General features: G+C 42.3%; 1 protein-coding gene across 13 annotated transcripts in view; it reads left to right on the top strand.

The window, feature by feature from the left end:
* fmnl2a (formin-like 2a) overlaps window positions 1-20,504 on the top strand; it is a 52,585-nt gene extending 32,081 nt beyond the window's left edge. For 3 of the 13 annotated variants that reach the window (XM_058081432.1, XM_058081429.1, XM_058081426.1), the window contains 20 exons: window positions 440-548; window positions 1,738-1,814; window positions 3,863-3,956; window positions 5,982-6,056; window positions 7,738-7,848; window positions 7,963-8,112; window positions 8,252-8,353; window positions 9,520-9,841; window positions 9,962-10,168; window positions 10,468-10,488; window positions 11,008-11,132; window positions 11,206-11,405; window positions 12,051-12,285; window positions 12,366-12,434; window positions 13,680-13,760; window positions 13,833-14,201; window positions 14,271-14,372; window positions 14,444-14,539; window positions 15,713-15,836; window positions 18,902-20,504. In XM_058081432.1, coding sequence (XP_057937415.1) covers window positions 440-548; window positions 1,738-1,814; window positions 3,863-3,956; window positions 5,982-6,056; window positions 7,738-7,848; window positions 7,963-8,112; window positions 8,252-8,353; window positions 9,520-9,841; window positions 9,962-10,168; window positions 10,468-10,488; window positions 11,008-11,132; window positions 11,206-11,405; window positions 12,051-12,285; window positions 12,366-12,434; window positions 13,680-13,760; window positions 13,833-14,201; window positions 14,271-14,372; window positions 14,444-14,539; window positions 15,713-15,836; window positions 18,902-19,011 — 2,779 coding nt within the window. In that variant the 3' untranslated portion in view covers window positions 19,012-20,504. Of the gene's footprint in view, window positions 1-439; window positions 549-1,737; window positions 1,815-3,862; window positions 3,957-5,981; window positions 6,057-7,737; window positions 7,849-7,962; window positions 8,113-8,251; window positions 8,354-9,519; window positions 9,842-9,961; window positions 10,169-10,467; window positions 10,489-11,007; window positions 11,133-11,205; window positions 11,406-12,050; window positions 12,286-12,365; window positions 12,435-13,679; window positions 13,761-13,832; window positions 14,202-14,270; window positions 14,373-14,443; window positions 14,540-15,712; window positions 15,837-16,491; window positions 16,626-18,901 lie in introns of all 13 variants that reach the window. The other 10 variants (XM_058081439.1, XM_058081433.1, XM_058081438.1 and 7 more) reach the window with 6 other exon arrangements.
* Window positions 20,505-22,131: the final 1,627 nt, after the last annotated feature.

The following is a 22,131-nucleotide window of genomic DNA, read 5'->3' as shown; positions in this document are numbered from 1 at the left end:
CTCTTGCAGGGAGGCTGACATGAGCTGGCGTGTCTGTCACTAGTAGCCTGAAGATGCATTTTTCCCAGTGGCTGGTAATTGAACCACGCGACTTCAATCTGAAAATAAACACTGTTGCCCTGAGTGGCTTTTCCCATTACCAGCAACGCTGCTTTGACATTTAACTTTGATTGTGAGTGCTGCACCCGGAGAGGAGATTTTATCCTTGTTTTGTCTGTATGCAAATTTGCAGGCTGTTGTTATTGGTGCTGCTGTGAAAGGCATTAAATTAAAACATTCCACAGGGAGAGAGAGGCTATACATTTTATGGCTTTTGAGGCGGATGAAGAGGTGACATGTAATGGTGGTAGGGAGATCTCTCCCATGATCTCTCTCTGCATTCCCTGTTTAGATCTAATTACTATACTATACTCTCAAAACTATTCTCTTCACATTTCAGTTGTAACACATTGCCCAGTCGGAGGACGCTGAAGAACTCCAGGGTGGTCTGCAAGAAAGATGACGTCCACGTCTGCATTATGTGCCTGCGCGCTATCATGAACTACCAGGTCCTTCACACGATTCTCATCAAAACACAACAAACTAATTATCTATATTGTGTCATTATTTCTTCAATCAAATATAAACACTAATGAAAAGATGCTTTGTTTTATATTGACATCAAAATAATCGCCATTTAGCTGTTTTTCAAGCTAATTTAATGGGAAAACAACATGACCTTTGTGTAAAGGTTTTATTGTGTTTATTGATTATAGCTGAAAGAAACAAAAACATGAGATGTGCCAGCAGTAATTATCCGTTATTCATGAAAAGCCATTATTACGTCGTCTTTCAAACATTCTGGATAAGGCTGCTTCAATATTGTCACAATAAGTCACATTTTAGACACGTACATGTCTAAAATAGCAAATAATTTTTTTACTCCTGAAAAAAAAAACTGTAGGTGGATGTGTCTGATATCATTTCATCAGAGTATTAGTACAGAAATAGGACAAATAAAAATATTTGTGAGGCTGCACGGTGTTCGAGTGGTTAGGTCGCAGACCTCACAGCTAGGAGACAGGGTTCAATTCCACCCTCTGCCATCTATGTGTGGAGTTTGCATGTTCTCCCCGTGCATGCGTGGGTTTTCTCCGGGTACTCCGGTTTCCTTCCACATTCCAAAAACATGCTAGGTTAATAATTGACGACTCCAAATTGTCCATAGGTATGAATGTGAGTGTGAATGGTTGTTTGTCTTGCCCGAACGAAGACAGCCGGGATAGGCTCCAGCACCCCACCGCGACCCTCGTGAGGACAAGCGGTAGAAAATGAATGAATGAAAAAAATTATCATTCATCACTATATACTAATATTGAGCAGAGGTTCTCATTGGGAGTGACCAGGATGGATAGGATCAGGAACAAGTACATCAAAGGGACATTACATGTTAGAGGCCTTGGAGATAAAGTCAGAGAGGCCAGACTGAGATGGTTCGGACATGTCCATAGGAAAAATAGTGAATATATTGGTAGAAAAATGTTGCGTTTAGAGCTGGTGTAGAAGTGTAGTTATAAAGGAAGACCAAAGAGGAGGTTTATGGATGTAGTGAAGGAGGACATGCCAAAGAGAAATGCCAAAAGAGAAAGATGAAGATTGATTATTGCAACTACTGTATTGTATATAATTATCATTACAACACCATCACATTATCATAAACGATTCATTAACATCTGTCATTTATGCTCTCTATTCCAGTATGGCTTCAACATGGTGATGTCCCACCTAAATGCTGTGAATGAAATTGCACTAAGTCTCAACAATAAAAACCCAAGGTAAGTCAAAACAAAACTATAGTGACAGCCACCAGAAGGACTCACTTTGTTTACGTGACGCTCGCCAACCTCTGGGGTTGAAATACCGTCTCACTCGTGGATGTGAAACCCTGTCACATCTACTTCCACATCATGTCTCACCCAGTCGGAGAAATTCTGACGACACACACACACACACACACACACACACACCCTTCACACACGACTGATTTCAATCATTTCCTGCCGACTAACCTTACCTAAACCCAACATTCTATGTGTCCCCAAAGGCAACATGGGGCCTCACAGTGTTAGTGTGCACACAGATCTATGACATGAACATCAACTTTTTGGCTTTTCGCACACATTTTCCGCTCACTGGCAAAAGAATTAGGAACACCGCTTTTACGCTAATGATGTGCAAAAGAGCTGACTAATGAATTCTGGCTTTACAAAAATAAACTAGAATGATACTCAGTGGAGCGTAGATCTTACATAAGGTTGAAATGCTAACAAAAGTTGAAAAGTGCTGCATTTGTTTGTAGAAGGCCACTTCCTGGTTTAAGGAGTTCGAAGTAACATGACAGGACTATGGCATTTCTGATTAAATAATAAAATTGTAACTGTCTCTAACACACCAGAAAAAAAAGTACAGTTTTCCCATACTTTCTGGAGAATAATGTAAGAAATTGATGTTAAACTGAGAAATAAGAAATTACAATCTGTATTTTTATCTGGATTTGAACCAACATTTAAAGAGTTTCTTCATTCATGGAAATAAAACCAAGTACAGTCGTCCCTTGTTCATAGTATTTGTTTCCAGACCCCAGATAAATAATAAAAAAAAATGCTGCACGAGTGGTTAGCGCGCAGACCTCACAGCTAGGAAACCAGGGTTCAATTCCACCCTCGGCCATCTCTGTGTGGAGTTTGCATGTTCTCCCCGTGGGTTTTCTCTGGGTACTCCGTTTTCCTCCCACATTCCAAAAACATGCTAGGTTAATTAGCGACTCCAAATTGTCCATAGGTATGAATGTGAGTGTGAATGGTTGTTTGTCTATATGTGCCCTGTGATTGGCTGGCCACCAGTCCAGGGTTTACCCCGCCTCTCGCCGAAGACAGCTGCCTTCTCTCGCCCGAAGACAGCTGGGATAGGCTCCAGCACCCCCTGTGACCCTTGTGAGGAAAAAGCAGTCGAAAATGAAAATGAATGAATGATTCAATATATAAAAATTCATAAATTCTTATGTATTTTTGTTATCATTCCAAACAAATGTACCTTTAGTTGTACCAGGCACACAAGAATGATCTAATATTTTTTTACATGATTTTTTTTATCCCACTCACAGATTTTTATTGTGTTTTCTCAGAAAATCTTGTCACATTTTAATGTTGTCACAACAATAATTCATTGCCAGATTGTTGCAAAGTTGGCGATAGATGGAGGTCGGCAAATTACGACAGATTTTTATTTTGTTTTCTCTGAAAAAAATGTCATATTTTAATCTTGTCACAACAATAATACATTGCCAGATTGTTGCAAAGTTGGCGATAGATGGAGGTCAGCAAATTACTACATTACTACATTACTACTACTACCACATCTGCAACCCGCAAGGCATGTTGGGTAACCTGCTCGTGGCAACTCTTGCCCACGTGCTAAACACAGATAGCCGCTTGTCATTAAGGGATGATGGTGTGTCTCGTAGTTGAGAACCACGGATCTAAGCCATACCTCCGTCTTGCTCGAGCAGGGATTCCATAAAATATGGAGGGTAGAGATAGGCCAAGGATTTGTGTTGATTTTTGTTTACATTGTTTACACTGTTTAATTGATCTGAATTCAGTTTGTACCAATGGCAATGTGCTGAATTTAAAGAGTGTTCAGCCTTGGTGGAGGTCTGCAGATGATTGTCGTGACTTTAGCACAACATGGCATCATACTGAGACATGTTTCTAATCTTGCGGCCAGCGTTGAGGTTCATTAATTTCCTGTTTGCTATTTTACCACAGCAGTTTTCTGTCAAACTGTCCTTAACTTGCATTCATTATCTCCCATGTTTTAACAGAACCAAAGCTCTGGTCTTAGAGCTCCTGGCAGCAGTTTGTCTCGTGAGGGGAGGCCATGAAATCATCCTTTCTGCATTTGACAACTTCAAGGAGGTACGAGCCTGAGCCTCAGACGGTGACTCAGCTTGTAGCAATGCTTGGTGGATATCACAGAGTAAACAGTTATTGGTCAACAAATTACAGACACTCGTCTAGCTGCCATACACAAGAGGACCCACATGGCTTCTATAGAAAACAGTTAAGTGTGTTAACTGGCTTTGGCGCACACATAAAGGCTCTGAACAGCAAGAGAGGCAGATGTAAGCGAGAGCCTCGCCTGACCCATGCTCGACTCAAAGAACCGTTTCATGCAAAAAGAGCAGAGTTTCTGGCTATGGGGCGAATGCTGAGGTTTGTAGCACGTGTCATGTAAGCATCGGTCCACAGCAGTCGATGCAAAATTTACCCCCCCCGGATGAAAAATTGAGTGTCACATTCAGTCTCACCAGCATAAGTGGCAGAATAAGCTTCAGTTCATTGTAACTCATCTCTTGAGACGGAAGGTGTGAATAATGAAGAGCTTTTTGGCGACGTGCTGAAAGGAATACTTTGAATTTTTCACGTTGGAATATTAAAAGTGACTTTTAAAAGCATAAGGTTGTTAAATCCACTGCTCGGTGACTTTTGAGTCACAGTTTCAGTCTCTAAGCTGAATAGAGATTTTGAGATTTGATGTCCCTAACGCACTGAATCTTTGATTCGATATTATTGGCCAAGTCCACCATTGCCCAGCAGCTTTTTCTTCTGGCTTTTTGAAAATAAGTTTTAAAAAAATGGCAATTTGTATACCCCTGGGGGTACGTGGGGGTACTCCACTTTGGGAACCTGCACTTTAGAAGACATGCTAGCATACAAATCCTTACCTTGCTCATATGTAAGTTGTTGCATTGCATTGCATTTTTTCTTCCTAATTTCGAGTACAATACCTTGCATTGCTTTTCACGAGCTGCACTGTTTGTATGCTAGCGCCCAAGAAGTCTCCGATCATTGTTTTATGGAACACTGTTCAATGCCGAATCAATACACAGAGTGAAACCAATTCCTGCCTTTTTGGGGGCGAGACTTTGGCACATGGCGATAAATGGAGGTCGGCAAATTACTACAGATTCACAGATTTTTATTTTGTTTTCTCAGAAAATCTTGTCACATTTTAATGTTGTCACAACAATAATTCATTGCCAGATTGTTGCAAAGTTGGCGATAGATGAAGGTCGGCAAATTATGACAGATTTTTATTTTGTTTTCTCAGAAAAAATTGTCACATTTTAATTTTGTCACAACAATAATTCATTGCCAGATTGTTGCAAAGATGCCGATAGATGGAGGTCGGCAAATTACGACCAATTTTTATTTTGTTTTCTCAGAAAATCTTGTCACATTTTAATCTTGTCACAAGACTAATTAATTGCCAGATTGTTGCAAAGTTGGCGATAGATGGAGGTCGGCAAATTACTACAGATTCACAGATTTTATTTTGTTTTCTCAGAAAAAATTGTCACATTTTAATCTTGTCACAACAATAATTCATTGCCAGATTGTTGCAAAGTTGTCAATAGATGGAGGTTACTACAGATTCACTGATTTTTATTTTGTTTTCTCAGAAAAAATTGTCACATTTTAATCTTGTCACAACAATAATTCATTGCCAGATTGTTGCCAAGTCCCACATCTGCCCCTGTCAAGACATTTTAGTTCACAGTGGTCGTCTTTTTCAGCCAATCTTGCTCAAATGTTCCACACATGTGCTTGTCAGTCCCCTAAAGCTATATGCCAAATTTCCTAGTGATTCAGCTCAACACGTTAAAGTTAGAGCGAGTGTTTTGTAGAGCGCATTGAATTGTGTAAGAAATGTAAGTGAATCCGACTGATGGGGTGAAACTTGGGGGTTTAATAATACACTACAGTCAGAAAGATAGTAGGGGTGCATGCTTTGGCTTTCTGTTTTGCATGGTTTGTCTGAAATCCTTTTTGCAAATGAGTCATCGATTGCTATCCATCCCATTAAAATGGATGCACGTTCATCTCTGATTTTGTTGGCGTAATGATATCAGTGTGTAAGTGATGTGGTCTGTTTTGCAGGTTTGCGTGGAGACGCAGCGGTTTGAGAGACTAATGGAGTATTTCAAGAACGAAGACAACAACATTGATTTCATGGTACGCTTATACGTCACGCACACACACACACACACACACACACACAGCTATTGATTGCTTATCCCTCAGAGTCGTCCATCAGCCAATCGCAAGCAGCTTGAACAGCTGGTGAATCCTTTAGTCGTCCCGTCTGTTATTCGTATCTTGGAAACTGGCGCTTGTTTTAAGTATGTAGATCAGGGGTCTCAAACTCAATTTAGTTGGGGGCCACTGGAGCTCGGGTCTGGGTGAGACTGGGCCGCATCAGGTTTTCCAAAAAAAAAAAAAAAAAAATTAAAAACTTTGCTTTGGTTCCAATTTTCTACAAGAAAAGCTCTGATAAAATATTCCACTGTTCTCAAATATCTTACTTTTTATTTTTCTACACAAAATAAGATGAAAAATAAATAAACAAATCAAGAATAAAGTAAATCAATCAATCAGTACTAAATAAATAAATATAATAATAATAATAATAAAGCGACAAATAATAAAAAATTAAGAAACCACATATAGTTGGTGGGTAGACAAATTATTATTCACATTTATACTTTTTTTTATTTACAACATATTGCGCAACTGCAGGTTCTTGAGACACGTGCTAACTCGCAAACTAGAGAGCTAGCGACCTAAACGGTAGCCTTCAAGTTATTTCCTTTAAACTTAAATAGCCAAAAACTTACCACTTCCACACGGATAGGGAGGATAACTATTAAGTTATTTAACCTTTAACATGAACATTAATCAAATGTAATATTTTTTTCTGGGTACATGATACCATACAGCATCCATGTCAAACTTGCGCGGGCCGCACCAGCGGGGGCCTCAAACTAGTGTCCTGCAGGCCACATTTGGCCCGCGTGCCGCACCAGCGGGGGCCTCAAACTAGTGTCCTGCGGGCCACATTTGGCCTGCGGGCCGCATGTTTGAGACCCCTTTTAATAAATTTAATAAAAAAAAGATTTAATAAAATATTTTATTTTTTTATATTTATTTTTTATTCATTATAAATATTTTATTTTCATAAGTATACATAATTATGAATATTTAATTAATAATTTAATATTTAGTTTAATAAAATATAAAAAAATAAAATTCTACCACTCCACATATGCTGTGATGTTGATTTCTAAAACTGACACATTCAAAACCACACCAACTAAAGCCCTCATTGGTATTATAATGTGCAGCCCAAGCCGAGCCTATTATTTTCTAGCAGATGGATGTCGGCTAATGACCAGATCTGAATAAAATACACTCTTCAGAAAGAGCCAGCTCGGGCCTCCTTAAGTGTCTTCATTCATGTAGACTATATTTTCAATGTTTGCAGAAGGATCAGTTCGGGAAAAGTAGCAGGCCGTGTCTGACTGCAGCACTAAAGCAAACAGACAACAAAGCTGCTTTGCAACAAGATGAGCGCATTAATGTCGTGAAAACGTGTATTAGGATGGAAGCAAGTGTGTGTTTACATGTGTATCACCAACAGTTCATGCAAAGGTAGCCTATTGTGTTTGGATCCCTTTAATGTGCCAGATAAGCTACTCTGTCAACCGTGTAAACGCAACACAACAGTGAGGATTTACTCAATCAATCACATAATAGATTATTTTATTACCTTTTTATAACCTTTTGATATACAAGATGGTGTATTTTTTTAATTTTTATTATTTAATATATACTGGTTATGTTTTGTTTGTTCTAGGTGGCCTGCATGCAGTTCATCAACATCGTGGTGCACTCGGTGGAGGACATGAACTTTCGGGTTCACCTCCAGTACGACTTCACCAAGCTGTCTCTGGATGAGTTCTTAGACGTGAGTTGAAACGCTGCCGTGTTCCGTGTTGTCATGGCGGCACCCAGGAGACAGGAACCATGTGAAATGCTGTTAATAACATCTTGTATGTGTTTTTTTTTTTTTTTTTTGTAGAAACTCAAGCACACGGAGAGTGATAAGCTGCAGGTTCAAATCCAGGCCTACTTGGACAATGTATTTGATGTCGGGGCCCTCCTGGAGGATGCCGAGACCAAAAACGCAGCCCTGGAGCGTGTTGAGGAGCTGGAAGAAAACATGTCACATGTGAGTGTTCACCCTCATTATTGATTGTCCAAAATGTCCGCAAATGACAGAGAATTACCCAAATCCTCGGCACAGGCTTTACTACGTTCTCGATCTCTCTCTGCAATTTTGACAATAAGAAAAAAAAATGTTGTTCCAGTTAACAGAGAAGCTGCTGGACGCAGAAAACGAAGCCATGTCCAAGATTGTGGAGCTGGAGAAGCAGCTGATGCAGACTAACAAGGACCTGGAAGGCATGAAGGTCAGACTACCTTTGTACTCAGTAGTACAGGCAGTAGGCAGTAGTACTTCCTGGACGCATGAACTTTCTTGGTGGGAGCAGCTGAACCTTTCAGTGGAAATGTCTTACTTGGACTATTTCATGTGAATTTAGCCCTAAACCTCGGTTCTTGGTCCTGACGTACTGTATGTATACATACTGTATATATACTGTATACAGTAGCATATGCATGCTAACATGCAATACATCATGGTAAATATTTGGGGTGCAGCAAAGCAGAACATTGACAGTCGATACTTTAGTGTCATGTGTTTTTTAACTATTTTATTGAAGTTACCAAGGCTGCACTGTGGATGAGTGGATAGGGTGCAGGCCTCACAGCTAGGAGCCCCAAGTTCAAGTCCACCCTGTGCATGCGTGGGTTTTTCTCCGGGTACTCCGGTTTCCTCCCACATTCCAAAAACATGCTAGGTTAATTAGCGACTCCAAATTGTCCATAGGTATGAATGTGAGTGTGAATGGTTGTTTGTCTATATGTGCCCTGTGATTGGCTGGCCACCAGTCCAGGGTGTACCCCGCCTCTCTCCCCCGAAGACACCTGGGATAGGCTCCAGCATCCCTGCGACCCTCGTGAGGAAAAGCGGTAGAAAATGAATGAATGATGTAATTTGGCTGCACGGTGGACGAGTGGTTAGCACACAGGCCTCAAAGCTTGGAGACCCTCGGCCGTCTCTGTGTGGAGTTTGTACGTTCTCCCCGTGCATGCGTGGGTTTTCTCCGGGTAAAAACATGCTAGGTTAATTAGCGACTCCAAAATTGTCCATAGGTATGAATGTGAGTGTGAATGGTTGTTTGTCTATATGTGCCCTGTGATTGGCTGGCCACTAATCCAGGGTGTACCCCACCTCTCGCTCGCCTGAAGACAGCTGGGATAGGCTCCAACATACGCCACAACCCTAATGAGGATAAGTAGTAAAGAAAATGGATGGATGGATAAAATATGAAATGCGTACCAGAGGAAGGCATCATTTAGTGCTTAATGGGAAATGATGGGATGTAATCGTTCCAAAGGGAATCTGGCCAAGATCATTTCCTGTTTTATCCTGTCATGGAAACACAATTAGTGGTGTTTTTTATGGAATATTTTAACGTCCAAAGAATGAATCCACTCGACTTCCCCCACGCAGGAAGCCTACAAAGACAGCAGCGGGAAGCTCCACTCGCTACGGCAGATCTTGAAAGAGAAGGATGAGGCCATTCAGCGCCAGAGTCATCTGGAGAAGAAGATCCACGAGCTGGAGAAGCAAGGTTCCATCAGGATCCATAAAAAGGGAAACGGCGACATTTCCATTCTGCCCACGCCGACGCTCGCCGGCGCGGAAAGCTTATCGGGTGCCTCTTCGAGCGGAAACGGCGTCGGTGGTGTCGGTCCGGGTCACACGGGAGGCGCGGCGGATGTCCCGCCTCCTCCGCCACCTCCGGCGCCTCCACTGCCAGAGAACGGCACATGTAGGTGCTTTGTTGTTGACGCCCCAAATAGACGCTAATCAATACTAAAGCTTCATATAGCTAACATGTATGCTAACATAATAACACCATTCTTATCATTTTTGCCCCCCCGTCCCGCAGTGTCAAACGGACCTTCATCGACCTCTCCGACACCGGCAGCACCTCCTCCCCCGCCACCACCGCCGCCGCCACCCCCGCCCCCACTTCCACCTACAGGACCCACTTCAGACACGTCGGCTCCACCACCACCGCCGCCGCCTCCTCCTGCGGCTCCTCCACTGCCCGGCTGTGGGACCCCCACTGTCATCATGAACTCAGGTTTAGCCGGTAAGATATCATATTACATCATCACTGTAATATTATAATATGATTTCATATAGCGTTATTAGTAATACCCGTGGAATACTTCCTAAGTCTTCTTCTACTGCTTGACTGTTTCTTACTATTGTACTTTTTTTAATGTACAACTTCTGCTTATTTTTGAAGCTATAAGCTAGAAATACCAGTAAAATATTAAAATACATATTATATATAAATACATTTGTATACTTATAATCTATTTATTCTAACTCTATTGTGTTAAACATTTTATTTATCTTTCAATTGTTTCCTTTTCTGCCAACCAGAGGGACCCATCAAACTTTTCTGTAGGTTCTGCCTTTTCTCTTCATTTTTTTTCCCCCTTAGTTTCTCTCCTACAATGTTTGAAATTGGTATTTTCCGTCTGTCAATCATGTACACGTTTGATTTGAATAATGACAGCTAAGAAAATACCAAAGTTCAAACGTTCTGCATGTTTGTTTTTTTTACCTAATCGCCTTGGTAGAATATTTTTGTCTTTGTGTATCGGTTGCATGCACACAACACCGCTTCCTGTCTGCTGGCTGGCTCCGCCCACTTTAAATGTCAGCATTGATGGTCAATAAATAAATAGGCGTAATGCATGATATATATATATATATATACACACAGTGGAGAAATGTTGCCAGTTGCAATTGTAGCTCGGCACCACGCCCCATGTGAAAACAAGTCTTGCGTAATCCTGCTGACCAATCAGATGTTGCGTATTTTGTCATATGTGAACACAGTTTAGTCAACCCCCCCGCCACAGTTGTGAGTGTACCCACTCCGTCCTTAAAAAGTGACTCCTCCCCCCCCCCCCACAGCTGTTAAGATCAAGAAACCCATCAAAACCAAGTTCCGTATGCCAGTCTTCAACTGGGTCGCCCTGAAACCCAACCAGATCAACGGCACCGTCTTCAATGAGATCGACGATGAGAGGATACTTGAGGTGACCATCTTCGGGACTTCTCGAATTCTCTGGCTTGTGTTTGCGTTCTTCTAATTGAGTGTCTGCATCCTAGGACCTGAATGTGGATGAGTTCGAGGAGATGTTTAAGACAAAAGCACAAGGCCCATCCATGGAGTTCACTATGAGCAAGCAGGTCATCCAGAAGGGACCCAATAAGGTGACGCTGCTGGACTCCAACAGGGCGAAGAACCTGGCAATCACGCTGAGGAAAGTGGGCAAGACAGCCGAGGAGATCTGCAAGGCCATTCAGCTGTGAGTCCTTCACTAGATCCTTCCTGCATTGAGATGTTTGTCCGTTTAAAAAAAACATGTTGCCAAATGGGCTGCACTGTGTACGAGTGGTTAGTGCAGGCCTCACAGCTAGGAGACCCGAGTTCAATTCCACCCTTGGCCATCTCTGTGTGGAGTTTGCATGTTCTCCGGGTACTCCGGTTTCCTCCCATATTCCAAAAACATGCTAGGTTAATTAGCGACTCCAAATTGTCCATAGGTATGAATGTGAGTGTGAATGGTTGTTTGTCCAGGGTGTAGACAGCTGGGATAGGCTCCAGCACCCCCTGCGACCCTTAAGCAGTAGAAAATGAATGAATGGATGAATTAATGTAACATTTACAGGGCTTCTTGGCTGCACGGTGATGGAGTGGTTAGCGTGCAGGCCTCACAGCTAAGGGACCCGAGTTCAATTCCACACTCAGCCATCTCTTGTGTGGAGTTTGCATGTTCTCCGGGTACTCCAGACTCCAAATTGTCCATAGGTATGAATGTGAGTGTGAATGGTTGTTTGTCTATATGTGCCCTGTGATTGGCTGGCCACCAGTCCAGGGTGTACCCCGCCTCCAGCATACGCCTGCGATAGAAAATGAATGAATGTCGCCAAATGCCATCTCTTCCACTCAGGTTCGACCTGCGGACACTGCCGGTGGACTTCGTGGAGTGCCTCATGCGTTTCCAACCCACGGAGAACGAGGTCAAAACCCTGCGGCAATTCGAGAAGGAGAGGAAGCCGCTGGAGAGCCTGACGGACGAGGATCGCTTTATGATGCAGTTCAGTAAGATCGAGCGTCTCATGCAGAAAATGACCATCATGGCCTTCATCGGGAACTTCACAGAGAGCGTGCAGATGCTGACGCCGGTGTGTTTCCACTCGTGTGGGGTTCGGGGAATTCTTACGCCGTCACTTTAAATTCACTGCATCTGGTTCTTTTCTGGCAGCAACTTCATGCGGTCATCGCTGCATCCGTGTCCATCAAGTCATCACAGAAGCTGAAGAAGATTCTTGAGGCACGTGAGCTTGTTGTCTTTATGAACGACTAGCGGCCTCGTCTTAACATGGCATCAAACGCTTACGTCATGTGTGGTGCCTGGAAGTGTAATTGAGCAACTTAACCACTAGGGCGGGGGTGCCCAAACATTTTGAGCCTCATAGTGAAAATGAAAGGATGCACGGGCCATTTTGATTTTCTGGAAGTCAACACATATAGATATTCTTATTTATTATTTTTAATTTAATTATTTCTTATTTATTATTTTTTTAAACTGCATGTTTTTCAGTTTTTTTCTCATAATACGACTTCATTCCCAAATTATATTAATTCCCATAACAGTAAAAAAACATATTTCTTGTTAAGTATGTCAACCGTGAGCTCATGACAAATTTATTCTCATAAAATTATGCCTTTTTTCCCCTCATTAGAATATAAAATTACAACTGTTTTTTCCACTGTTGGTATTTTTTTGCCTTAATAATGATAATGTTAATATTTCATTTGAACATGCATCAGATTGCAATTGAATGCATCACGTAATCAGTTCACAGTTCCACATGTCCAAAAGGAGTAGGAAGAAGCAAAGCTTATTAAATCCTACCCCTCCATCTGGTACTTTTACAATCAGTAACTGTTACATTTGTTCACTTCCTGCTTTCCTAATATAGTTTAAGTTGTTTTTTGTTTTTATTTTATTTTTGATTTGTTCACTTCCTGCTTTCCTAATATAGTTGAAGTTGTTTTTTTATTTTATTTTTGATTTGTTCACTTCCTGCTTTCCTAATATAGTTGAAGTTGTTTTTTGTTTTTATTTTATTTTTTATTTGTTCACTTCCTGCTTTCCTAATATAGTTTAAGTTGTTTTTATTTTATTTTTGATTTGTTCACTTCCTGCTTTCCTAATATAGTTTGAGTTTTTTTCTTCATTTTATTGTGCATTGTTTGAGGTCCCTAATGACCCCAATTTCGAATTAATTCTCAAAACATGATCACTTTCTCCACTGCCTAATATTGAAATTACTTACTTCAATTTGTAGTGTTGTGTTTCATAATGTTAGGATTTTTTTGTATTTTATTCACATTACCATATTTTTGTAAATGACCTTTTCTTGTTAGCTAACAATATTTTTCTCTTCATATGTTGACTTTATTCAATTTTTTCATTTTTTTTTTTTTTTTAATTTTCAGAATGTGCCTTAAATGGCCCCCGAGCCGCACTTTGGACACCAGATTGTTTAATATTTATATTTATTTATTGCAGATTATTTTAGCACTTGGAAACTACATGAACAGCAGTAAAAGGGGTGCGGTGTATGGATTCAAGCTGCAAAGTTTAGACCTGGTGAGTATTTTTTTGGGGGGGGGCGGGCATATCTCCAACATATCTAACGCTTACTTTTCTTTGCGCTTGCAGCTGCTCGACACCAAGTCGACGGACCGCAAGATAACGTTGCTACACTACATCGCCAACGTGGTGAAGGAGAAATACACGCAGGTTTCCCTTTTCTACAACGAGCTTCACTATGTGGAGAAAGCTGCTGCAGGTGAGCTTCGCTGCCATCATCCACGCCTACGCATCAAAAGGTGCACGTCACGTATATGTCGTCTTGTGTTCACAGTGTCGCTCGACAACGTCCTGATGGATGTGAAGGAGCTGCAGAGAGGCATGGAGCTGACCAAGAGGGAGTACAGCATGCACGGCCACAACACCATGCTCAAGGACTTCATCACACACAACGAGAGCAAGCTGAAGAAGCTGCAGGACGACGCCAAGATCGCACAGGTGAGACGAGCTCTCCGCGAAGACGACGGACTTTGAGGTTAAAACCATGCTTTTGTTTTTGTTCTCAAGGATGCCTTCGATGAAGCTGTGAAGTTCTTTGGGGAGAGTTCGAAAACCACTCCGCCGTCGGTCTTCTTTCCCGTGTTTGTACGCTTCGTGAAGGCCTACAGGGTGAGCGTCGTAAGAACAGGAAATGATGCTGCCGGGTTTCTGTCAGCATTATGTTCACGTCTTTTCCTCAGCAAGCCGAAGAGGACAACGAGCAAAGAAAGAGGCAGCAGCAGATTATGATGGAGAAACTTCTAGAACAGGAGGCCATGATGGAGGCAGACCAGAAGGTAAACCAGGTTCTACCTTATGCTAAGAGTCCACTGGGACGGCGCCAGTTCGAACCAATGCAATTTGCTTTGGCGTATAGTGTCACCAATAAGGTGCCTAGTGGCGTGCAGTGGCTCAAACTGCCTCCCAATTGGCTCGTGGTGGCCCGTAACGGTGGGAAAAAAATTTCAAAATGTTTAAAATCTTCGTGGCGCTACTTGCATCAAGCAATCGGCGCAAAGTGTCCACTAAGTGGAACCAAATGTCACAAACAATCCACCTATCGGAATCCACTGGAATGTAATGGCGCAAGCCAAGTTGCGCCAATGATGCTAGAAGTCTACTGTGCCAGCACCAGTTGGTGCCAGTTCGCGCCAATGCAATTTGCTTTGGCGCATAGTGTCACCAATAAGGTGCCTAGTGGCGTGCAGTGGCTCAAACTGCCTCCCAACTGGCTCGTGGTGGCAAAAATTGAGTTTGGCGGAAATGTTTTTTCAAAATGTTCAAAATCTTCGTGGCGCCACTTGCATCAAGCAATCGGTGCAAAGTGTCCACCAAGTGGAACCAAATGTCGCAAATAATTCGCCTATTGGAATCCACTGGAATGTAATGGTGCAAGCCAAGTTGCGCCAATGATGCTAGGAGTCCACTGGGCCGGCGCCAGTTGGTGCCAGTTCGCGCCAATGCAATTTGCTTTGGCGCATAGTGCCACCAATAAGGTGCCTAGTGGCGTGCAGTGGCTCAAACTGCCTCCCAATTGGCTCGTGGTGGCCCGTAACGGCGGCAAAAATTGAGTTTGGCGGCAAGAAAATTTCAAAATGTTCAAAATCTTCGTGGCGCCACTTGCATCAAGCAATCGGCGCAAAGTGGAACCAAATGTTGCAAACAATCCGCCTATTGGAATCCACTGGAATGTAATGACGCGAGCCAAGTTGTGCCAATGATGCTAGGAGTCCACTGGGCCGGCGCCAGTTTGCGCCAAAGATGTGAGTGGCGAGTATTGGCTTGCTGTGGCGCCGAATAACAGCAACATGATGAATGAACATTAATTCGGCGCCACAGCGAGCCACTGGCATGAACTGGCACCAACTGGCTCCGGCCCAGTGGACTCCTAGCATTACCCCGACTCCCTGCTCTTAGTTTGTGTTAAACATACCATGCATTCAAGGGATTTTGTGTGTGTTTGGTTTCAGTCTCCTTCACATAAGAACAAACGACAACAGCAGGAGCTGATCCAAGAACTGCGGAGGAAGCAAGTAAAAGACAGCCGCCATGTTTATGAAGGCAAAGACGGAGCTATTGAGGACATCATCACGGGTAAACTTATCTGGACCTCACATCACACACACACACACACACACACACACACATCATGACACAAACACACACACACACACACACACACGTGGGGCTATCTGCATGTCGGCTTCCAAATGAACTAACAGACTTTTTTGATGTTTGAGAAGCAGATGTTTGAGAAGCAAACGTGAAGCTACAAGCTAATCCTGCGACACTCTGAGGTGCCTCAAGTGTTGCCGATGTTGTCGCTGATCTGCTTTGGTGTTGCTTAGTAACATGGCCGACGCTGTGACTAACGCCAAGGAAATTCAGTGTTATCATGGGAATGTATGGACACTCACACAGGCCATGGATGATATTAGGAACAGCTGCACATTAGAAGGATCCAACACAGGAATAATAAAACAACCTTTACAAAGATAATATTCATAACAGTAATATGTTGATAATATTATGTGCAGGTGTACCTAATATTGTGGCGGTCGGTTGCCTACGCACTAATACGAGTATACAGCGTATTGTCTTAAGTTGAAGGCGTTGTGGTAACACAACCAGGATAAATAGTAGTATTGCATTAACCCGCTGATGCTACGCTAATGCTAACCGATGCCCAACTGCTTTTTCTTACATTGTTGTCTTGTCTTGGCTGTTGTGTTTGTTGTCGTTGCCGCAGTGCTGAAGACGGTTCCCTTTACCGCCCGCACCGCCAAGCGTGGCTCTCGGTTCTTCTGCGAGCCCGCCCTCAATGAGGAGTACCATTACTAAAGCTTGTAGAACTCTCTCTCCTTCCCTTCCGAAAAAAGAAAGGTTGCCGGATACGCTCCGTTTTTTTTCCTCTCCCACTTTTGTCCTCAAATAACCTTGCACGTATTCTAACTCTCACATGGGATCTATTGTGGTGATTTACACAGCACACTTCTATGGGTGATTGTGTGTGTTTTTGACATGTTCTCTACCTCCTTAGCATGACAAGGTGGTTTTGGGGGGGGGCACCTGCATGGAGTACCACACTTTCATTTAATAGTCATCTTTTTCTCAGGAGAGTTGCTGAGGTGGAAAGGTAACTGGTAACTGGGTAGAACAGCAGTCTATGGAGTTTAGCTAAATGCTGCCATCTAGTGGCTTCGGACGGAATGTCATGCTTTATGTTAAATGAAATGTAATGGTATTGTTTTTAGCATCTTTACCAGCTAAGATAATCATCTTTTACACCATTTTAAATGACTCATAGAAATCAAAACAAATACATTAAGTCAAATTGAACAATGAGGAATAAAAAAATGGATGAACGAACATTTAAGGTTACTGATAATAATAATAAATAATAATAAAATGTCAAATAATAAAAACTTAAGAAACCACATAGTTGGTGGATAGACAAATTATTTTTTTCAGATTAAAATTAAAGCATTATTAGAGCCTTGTAGACATGACAAAACACGACTATAGTCACATTTATACTCTTTTTATTTACAACATATTGCGCAACTGCAGGGTCTTGAGACACATGCTAACTCGCAAACTAGAGAGCTAGCGACCTAAACGGCAGCCTTCAAGTTATTTCCTTTAAACTTAAATAGCCAAAAACTTACCACTTCCACACAGATAGGGAGGATAACTATTAACAGTTATTTAACCTTTAACATGAACATTAATTAAACGTAATATTTTTTTTCTGGGTACATGATACCATACAACATCCATATCAACATTAAACTTTCCTATCAAGGCGGGGGCCTCGAACTAGTGTCCTGCGGGCCACGTGTTTGAGACCCCTGGTCTAAGAGATCAACACGGACAACACCGTTGTAATGTTTTGCCATGAGTTACTTCTTGACGTAAGTGTAGCGTTTCCCACTTTGAACTTGGCCCCATTTTGGGTTATTGGGGTGAGAATTTAAAATTGAATTCAAGGAATAACTCATGGCAAAACAAGAAGGTGGCGTCCATGTTGATCACATGGTGTCTTTGGGAACTGGCACGCCTTTTATGAAGGTGAATACATGATTTCTAGCGTACGGATTGATCGGGTTGATGATGCTAACCAAAGTATATTGAAATACAAAAATAGCATCAGAATGTCGAATATTGTTAGTAAATATTTCTGCCCAATCGCCAGTTAAATTAAATGTTTTATTGTTGCCTTTTTGTTATGCCTGTTAGAAGTTATTACTTTTATCAATGCAAATGTTGCCTCTTGCATGTTGGTTTCTGCATGGTTTGATTTCCTGCATGGTGTGTGTGTGTGTGTGTTTATGACTAAATATGCAAGTGAAAGTGGAATTATTCCCATTGACTTTGCCTGATGCATGCTATGGTGGCTAACTGTTAGCCAAGATGTAACACTTGGATGGATTTTCCGCTGCTAGCCTCTCTGCAAAGACAAGCAACAAATGAGCAGCAACAGCAACAAGAAAAAAAAAAAAAAAAAGCATCCTCCTGCTTGGGCGCCATCTTGCACGCTTAGCAAAAATGCTTAGCCGTGCAAATGTCCGCTCTTTCACCGCCTTGATAACAATCGGTTTTGTTTTCTCTTTGTCCAGCCCTAAAGAAGAGTACTATAACTAAATTTCCCAATGTCTACTCGAGGGTAAGGAAGTCCTCCAGTAGCCCCCCCCCCCAGTAGTGGTGGATGTGTCCCAAACCTGGCAAGCAATCTCTTTATTTTATTATTTTACCTCCCGCTTACGCTTATGCTTTATATCACCTGGCCTTTCGCTTCTGTACATGAAACACCAACCATCTTGGATGCTAAGTCCAACCCTAAGAAGACAATACCTGATACCAATCTACAAAGTATACTGCTACACAAGCTGTACACTGACTACTCTGTAGTATCAGGATGTGTACACAAGGGGTGTTCTCACCGTCTTTTGCTAGTTGAAGAAGAAATTCCTTTGAAAAGGAAAATTTTTGATGACAGACATAACAAGTAGAGCCAAGATGACCCGCAGGGCTTCCTGTTGCTGCTGCTGCTGCTGCTTTGACAGACAGGCTGCCAGCGCTGATAACATGCGAGCTGACAAGATGACTGACAGATTTCTTCTTACCCCCACCTCGACCCCCTCCCCCGCTTGGTGTAGATCTGAGGAATCAGCCTTACAGGCGAGCAGACGGCGTGCGAAGGAGCGTGAGGAGACGCTTCGACGACCAGAACCTGAGACCGCTGAACAATGGCGAGGTGGTCGTGTGACGAGGGGGACAGTGCACGTGTTAACATGAGGGAGCGCGGAGGGGGGGGGGGCCCTAGTGAGGATGAGGGATGGGCATTAATCTAAATTTTCCTGAATGGACTGCTGGGAACATAAACTAATGGATCAAAACCGAGGCGGCGGAGTGGTGGGGGGCACAAGATTAACACCAACAGCTGATGGATCCTCACCACTGCACCTAATTTGACATTCATCAACAATCAATTCCGTAGTGACGACGCCCATCCCGAGTCAGGATGTCATGGAGGGACAGGGAATGTTGGAAACAGAAGGCATAATAATGGATGATGATAAGTAGCAAAGAAAAGTGTGTGTACGTGACACATGAATGCACCACGTGTGTATTAGGTGTGTTCTATATTTATATATGAAGGACCTGGACCGACTTTTTTGTTTTAACGGAACGGAAACTTAAGTGCCTAAACTTGTTTTTCAATAAAAACACGATTCGGGTGTGAAGTGGGAACAGAGCGTATTTTAGCGGTATGATTCTTATTTTTCTACACAAGCGAGAAGAATCTCAAACACCTGATTAAGTATTACTTTCACCACGTCACTCACGGGACAGGAAGTCAAGACAGTTTTATAGGATGCTGTACAACAGGTAATGCACTGCAGCTATGACGGAGTGGGGTGCCATTTTTTTTTTTATCTATTATTGGGTTATTTAAAAATAATTAGGACATTAATAAAAATATATACAGGTTTTTTGTGACATTTGGACTTTGGGAATTTTTATATATATTTTTAAAAAATTTATATTATTATAAAACGACCTTTTTTATGAATCCGGCCATGTTTGAAGAGTGCAGTGCATCCTTTTGTATAACTTGCTACTAAATTGTCTTGTACTCGTGTATTTGAAGCTGTATGAAGCCAGTGATGAGATTTAAAAAAAAAAAGGGGGGGGGGGTGCATCAAAAGGACATTTCCCCCATGACGTCATAACTGGATGTTTTTTGTCACTTTGCATAAAACATGTACAGATTACTACTACTGCCATCTACTCGTTTATTTAACCACTCACGATTCCTTTAAGCTCTTGTTTTCATCTCATGGTTTTAAACAGCAGCCAAAAAAAAAAAAAAAAGGTTTCTTACGTGGTGTACAGTTTTTGTACTGAAGTGACCAGATGATTTAATATTGTACATAATATTGAAAAGCATTGCCTTGTGCGATACAACTTGAATGTTATTTTTTAACTTATAGTTTCATTTTTGTGTCTATTTAATGAAGCCAAATGCCACATAAGGAGCGGTGAACACAGGCGATGATGCATTTAAAAAAATGGATCATTTATCAACTTTTGTCATTTTTTACTCACATCGTCATCTCCTTCAACTAACTGGTTCATAACTGGCATGTTAACTTTTATCACCAATGTTTTTGTTCTGTGTTCATTGCAAATTAATATTTTGTTTGGGAGATGTTAAATTTCCAATAAATATGATCAAATAAACTATTTACATTGAAATATTAATTTGTTGTTTTTTTCTATGAAATAAGCAAACAATGCCCGTCTTCAAGCACGCACACTCCACTGATTGGTCACACTCCAAAACTACTTCGTGGCTACATTCTTTGTTTATGAGCTACTGGCTGGAGACCTTGCCCAAAGAGGAGCACTCATTGTCGGACACACTTTGTCACAAGGCGCCCCCCCTGGTGCCATGGAGCTCAGGGGCAGGCACGTGAGGGCGCCATGTTTACTAACTGCAGACAATCCTGGCACAACATCGATAGTGGAAATGTGGTCATTACCATGTTTTTTGGGCGGGACAACCCTGTCCATTACCATGTTTTTTGGGCAGGACAACCGTGTCCATTACCATGTTTTTTGGGCAGGACAACCCTGTCCATTACCATGTTTTTTGGGCGGGACAACCGTGTCCATTACCATGTTTTTTGGGCGGGACAACCGTGTCCATTACCATGTTTTTTGGCTGGACAACCCTGTCCATTACCATGTTTTTTGGGCGGGACAACCATGTCCATTACCATGTTTTTTGGGCGGGACAACCGTGTCCATTACCATGTTTTTTGGGCGGGACAACCGTGTCCATTACCATGCTTTTGGGCGGGACAACCGTGTCCATTACCATGCTTTTTGGCGGGACAACCATGTCCATTACCATGTTTTTTGGGCGGGACAACCGTGTCCATTACCATGTTTTTTGGCGGGACAACCGTGTCCATTACCATGTTTTTTGGGCGGGACAACCATGTCCATTACCATGTTTTTTGGGCGGGACAACCGTGTCCATTACCATGCTTTTTGGCGGGACAACCGTGTCCATTACCATGTTTTTTGGGCGGGACAACCGTGTCCATTACCATGTTTTTTGGGCGGGACAACCCTGTCCATTACCATGTTTTTTGGGCGGGACAACCGTGTCCCAGACAGTGGGCATGGTGGTTCTGTCCACCTCTGTGGACTACCATGTTTTTTGGGTGGTACAACCCTGTCCATTACCATGTTTTTTGGGCGGGACAACCCTGTCCATTACCATGTTTTTTGGGCGGGACAACCCTGTCCATTACCATGTTTTTTGGGCGGGACAACCGTGTCCCAGACAGTGGGCATGGTGGTTCTGTCCACCTCTGTGGACTACCATGCTTTTTGGGTGGTACAACCGTGTCCATTACCATGTTTTTTGGGCGGGACAACCGTGTCCCAGACAGTGGGCACTGTGGTTCTCTCCAGCACTGTGGACACACAGTGTGTCTGACCAATCAAGATATTTCGCGTTCATATTTCACATCACAAAAGCAGATCTTAAGGAAGGGCAGAGAGCTATCGGCCTACAGCCACGCCCTCTGTGACATCACAAAAGAACAGTTTTGCAACGTCCTTTTGAAACCGAGTGTTTTGAACCATCCCAAACTTCTCTCAGGGCTCACTTCCAAACACACAAACCTAATTATCTGAAACTTTGGTGTCGTTTAACACAAGAATACAACATTCTAACTACATTTATAGGTCAGAAAAGTGGGAAAAGCCCAATAGGTCACCTTTAGATGAACAAATCGTTTAACCTAAGTGGGGAAAAATAGCATCGTGTGGCTCCTTTAACAATAACAGGAAATAATTGCCAACAGCA

The sequence above is a fragment of the Doryrhamphus excisus genome, chromosome 9 (assembly GCF_030265055.1).
Source record: "Doryrhamphus excisus isolate RoL2022-K1 chromosome 9, RoL_Dexc_1.0, whole genome shotgun sequence".
NCBI classification, from domain to species: domain Eukaryota; kingdom Metazoa; phylum Chordata; class Actinopteri; order Syngnathiformes; family Syngnathidae; genus Doryrhamphus; species Doryrhamphus excisus.
The sequence above is the reverse complement of the archived record's forward strand: the minus strand, read 5'-3'. Positions and strand labels throughout refer to the sequence as shown.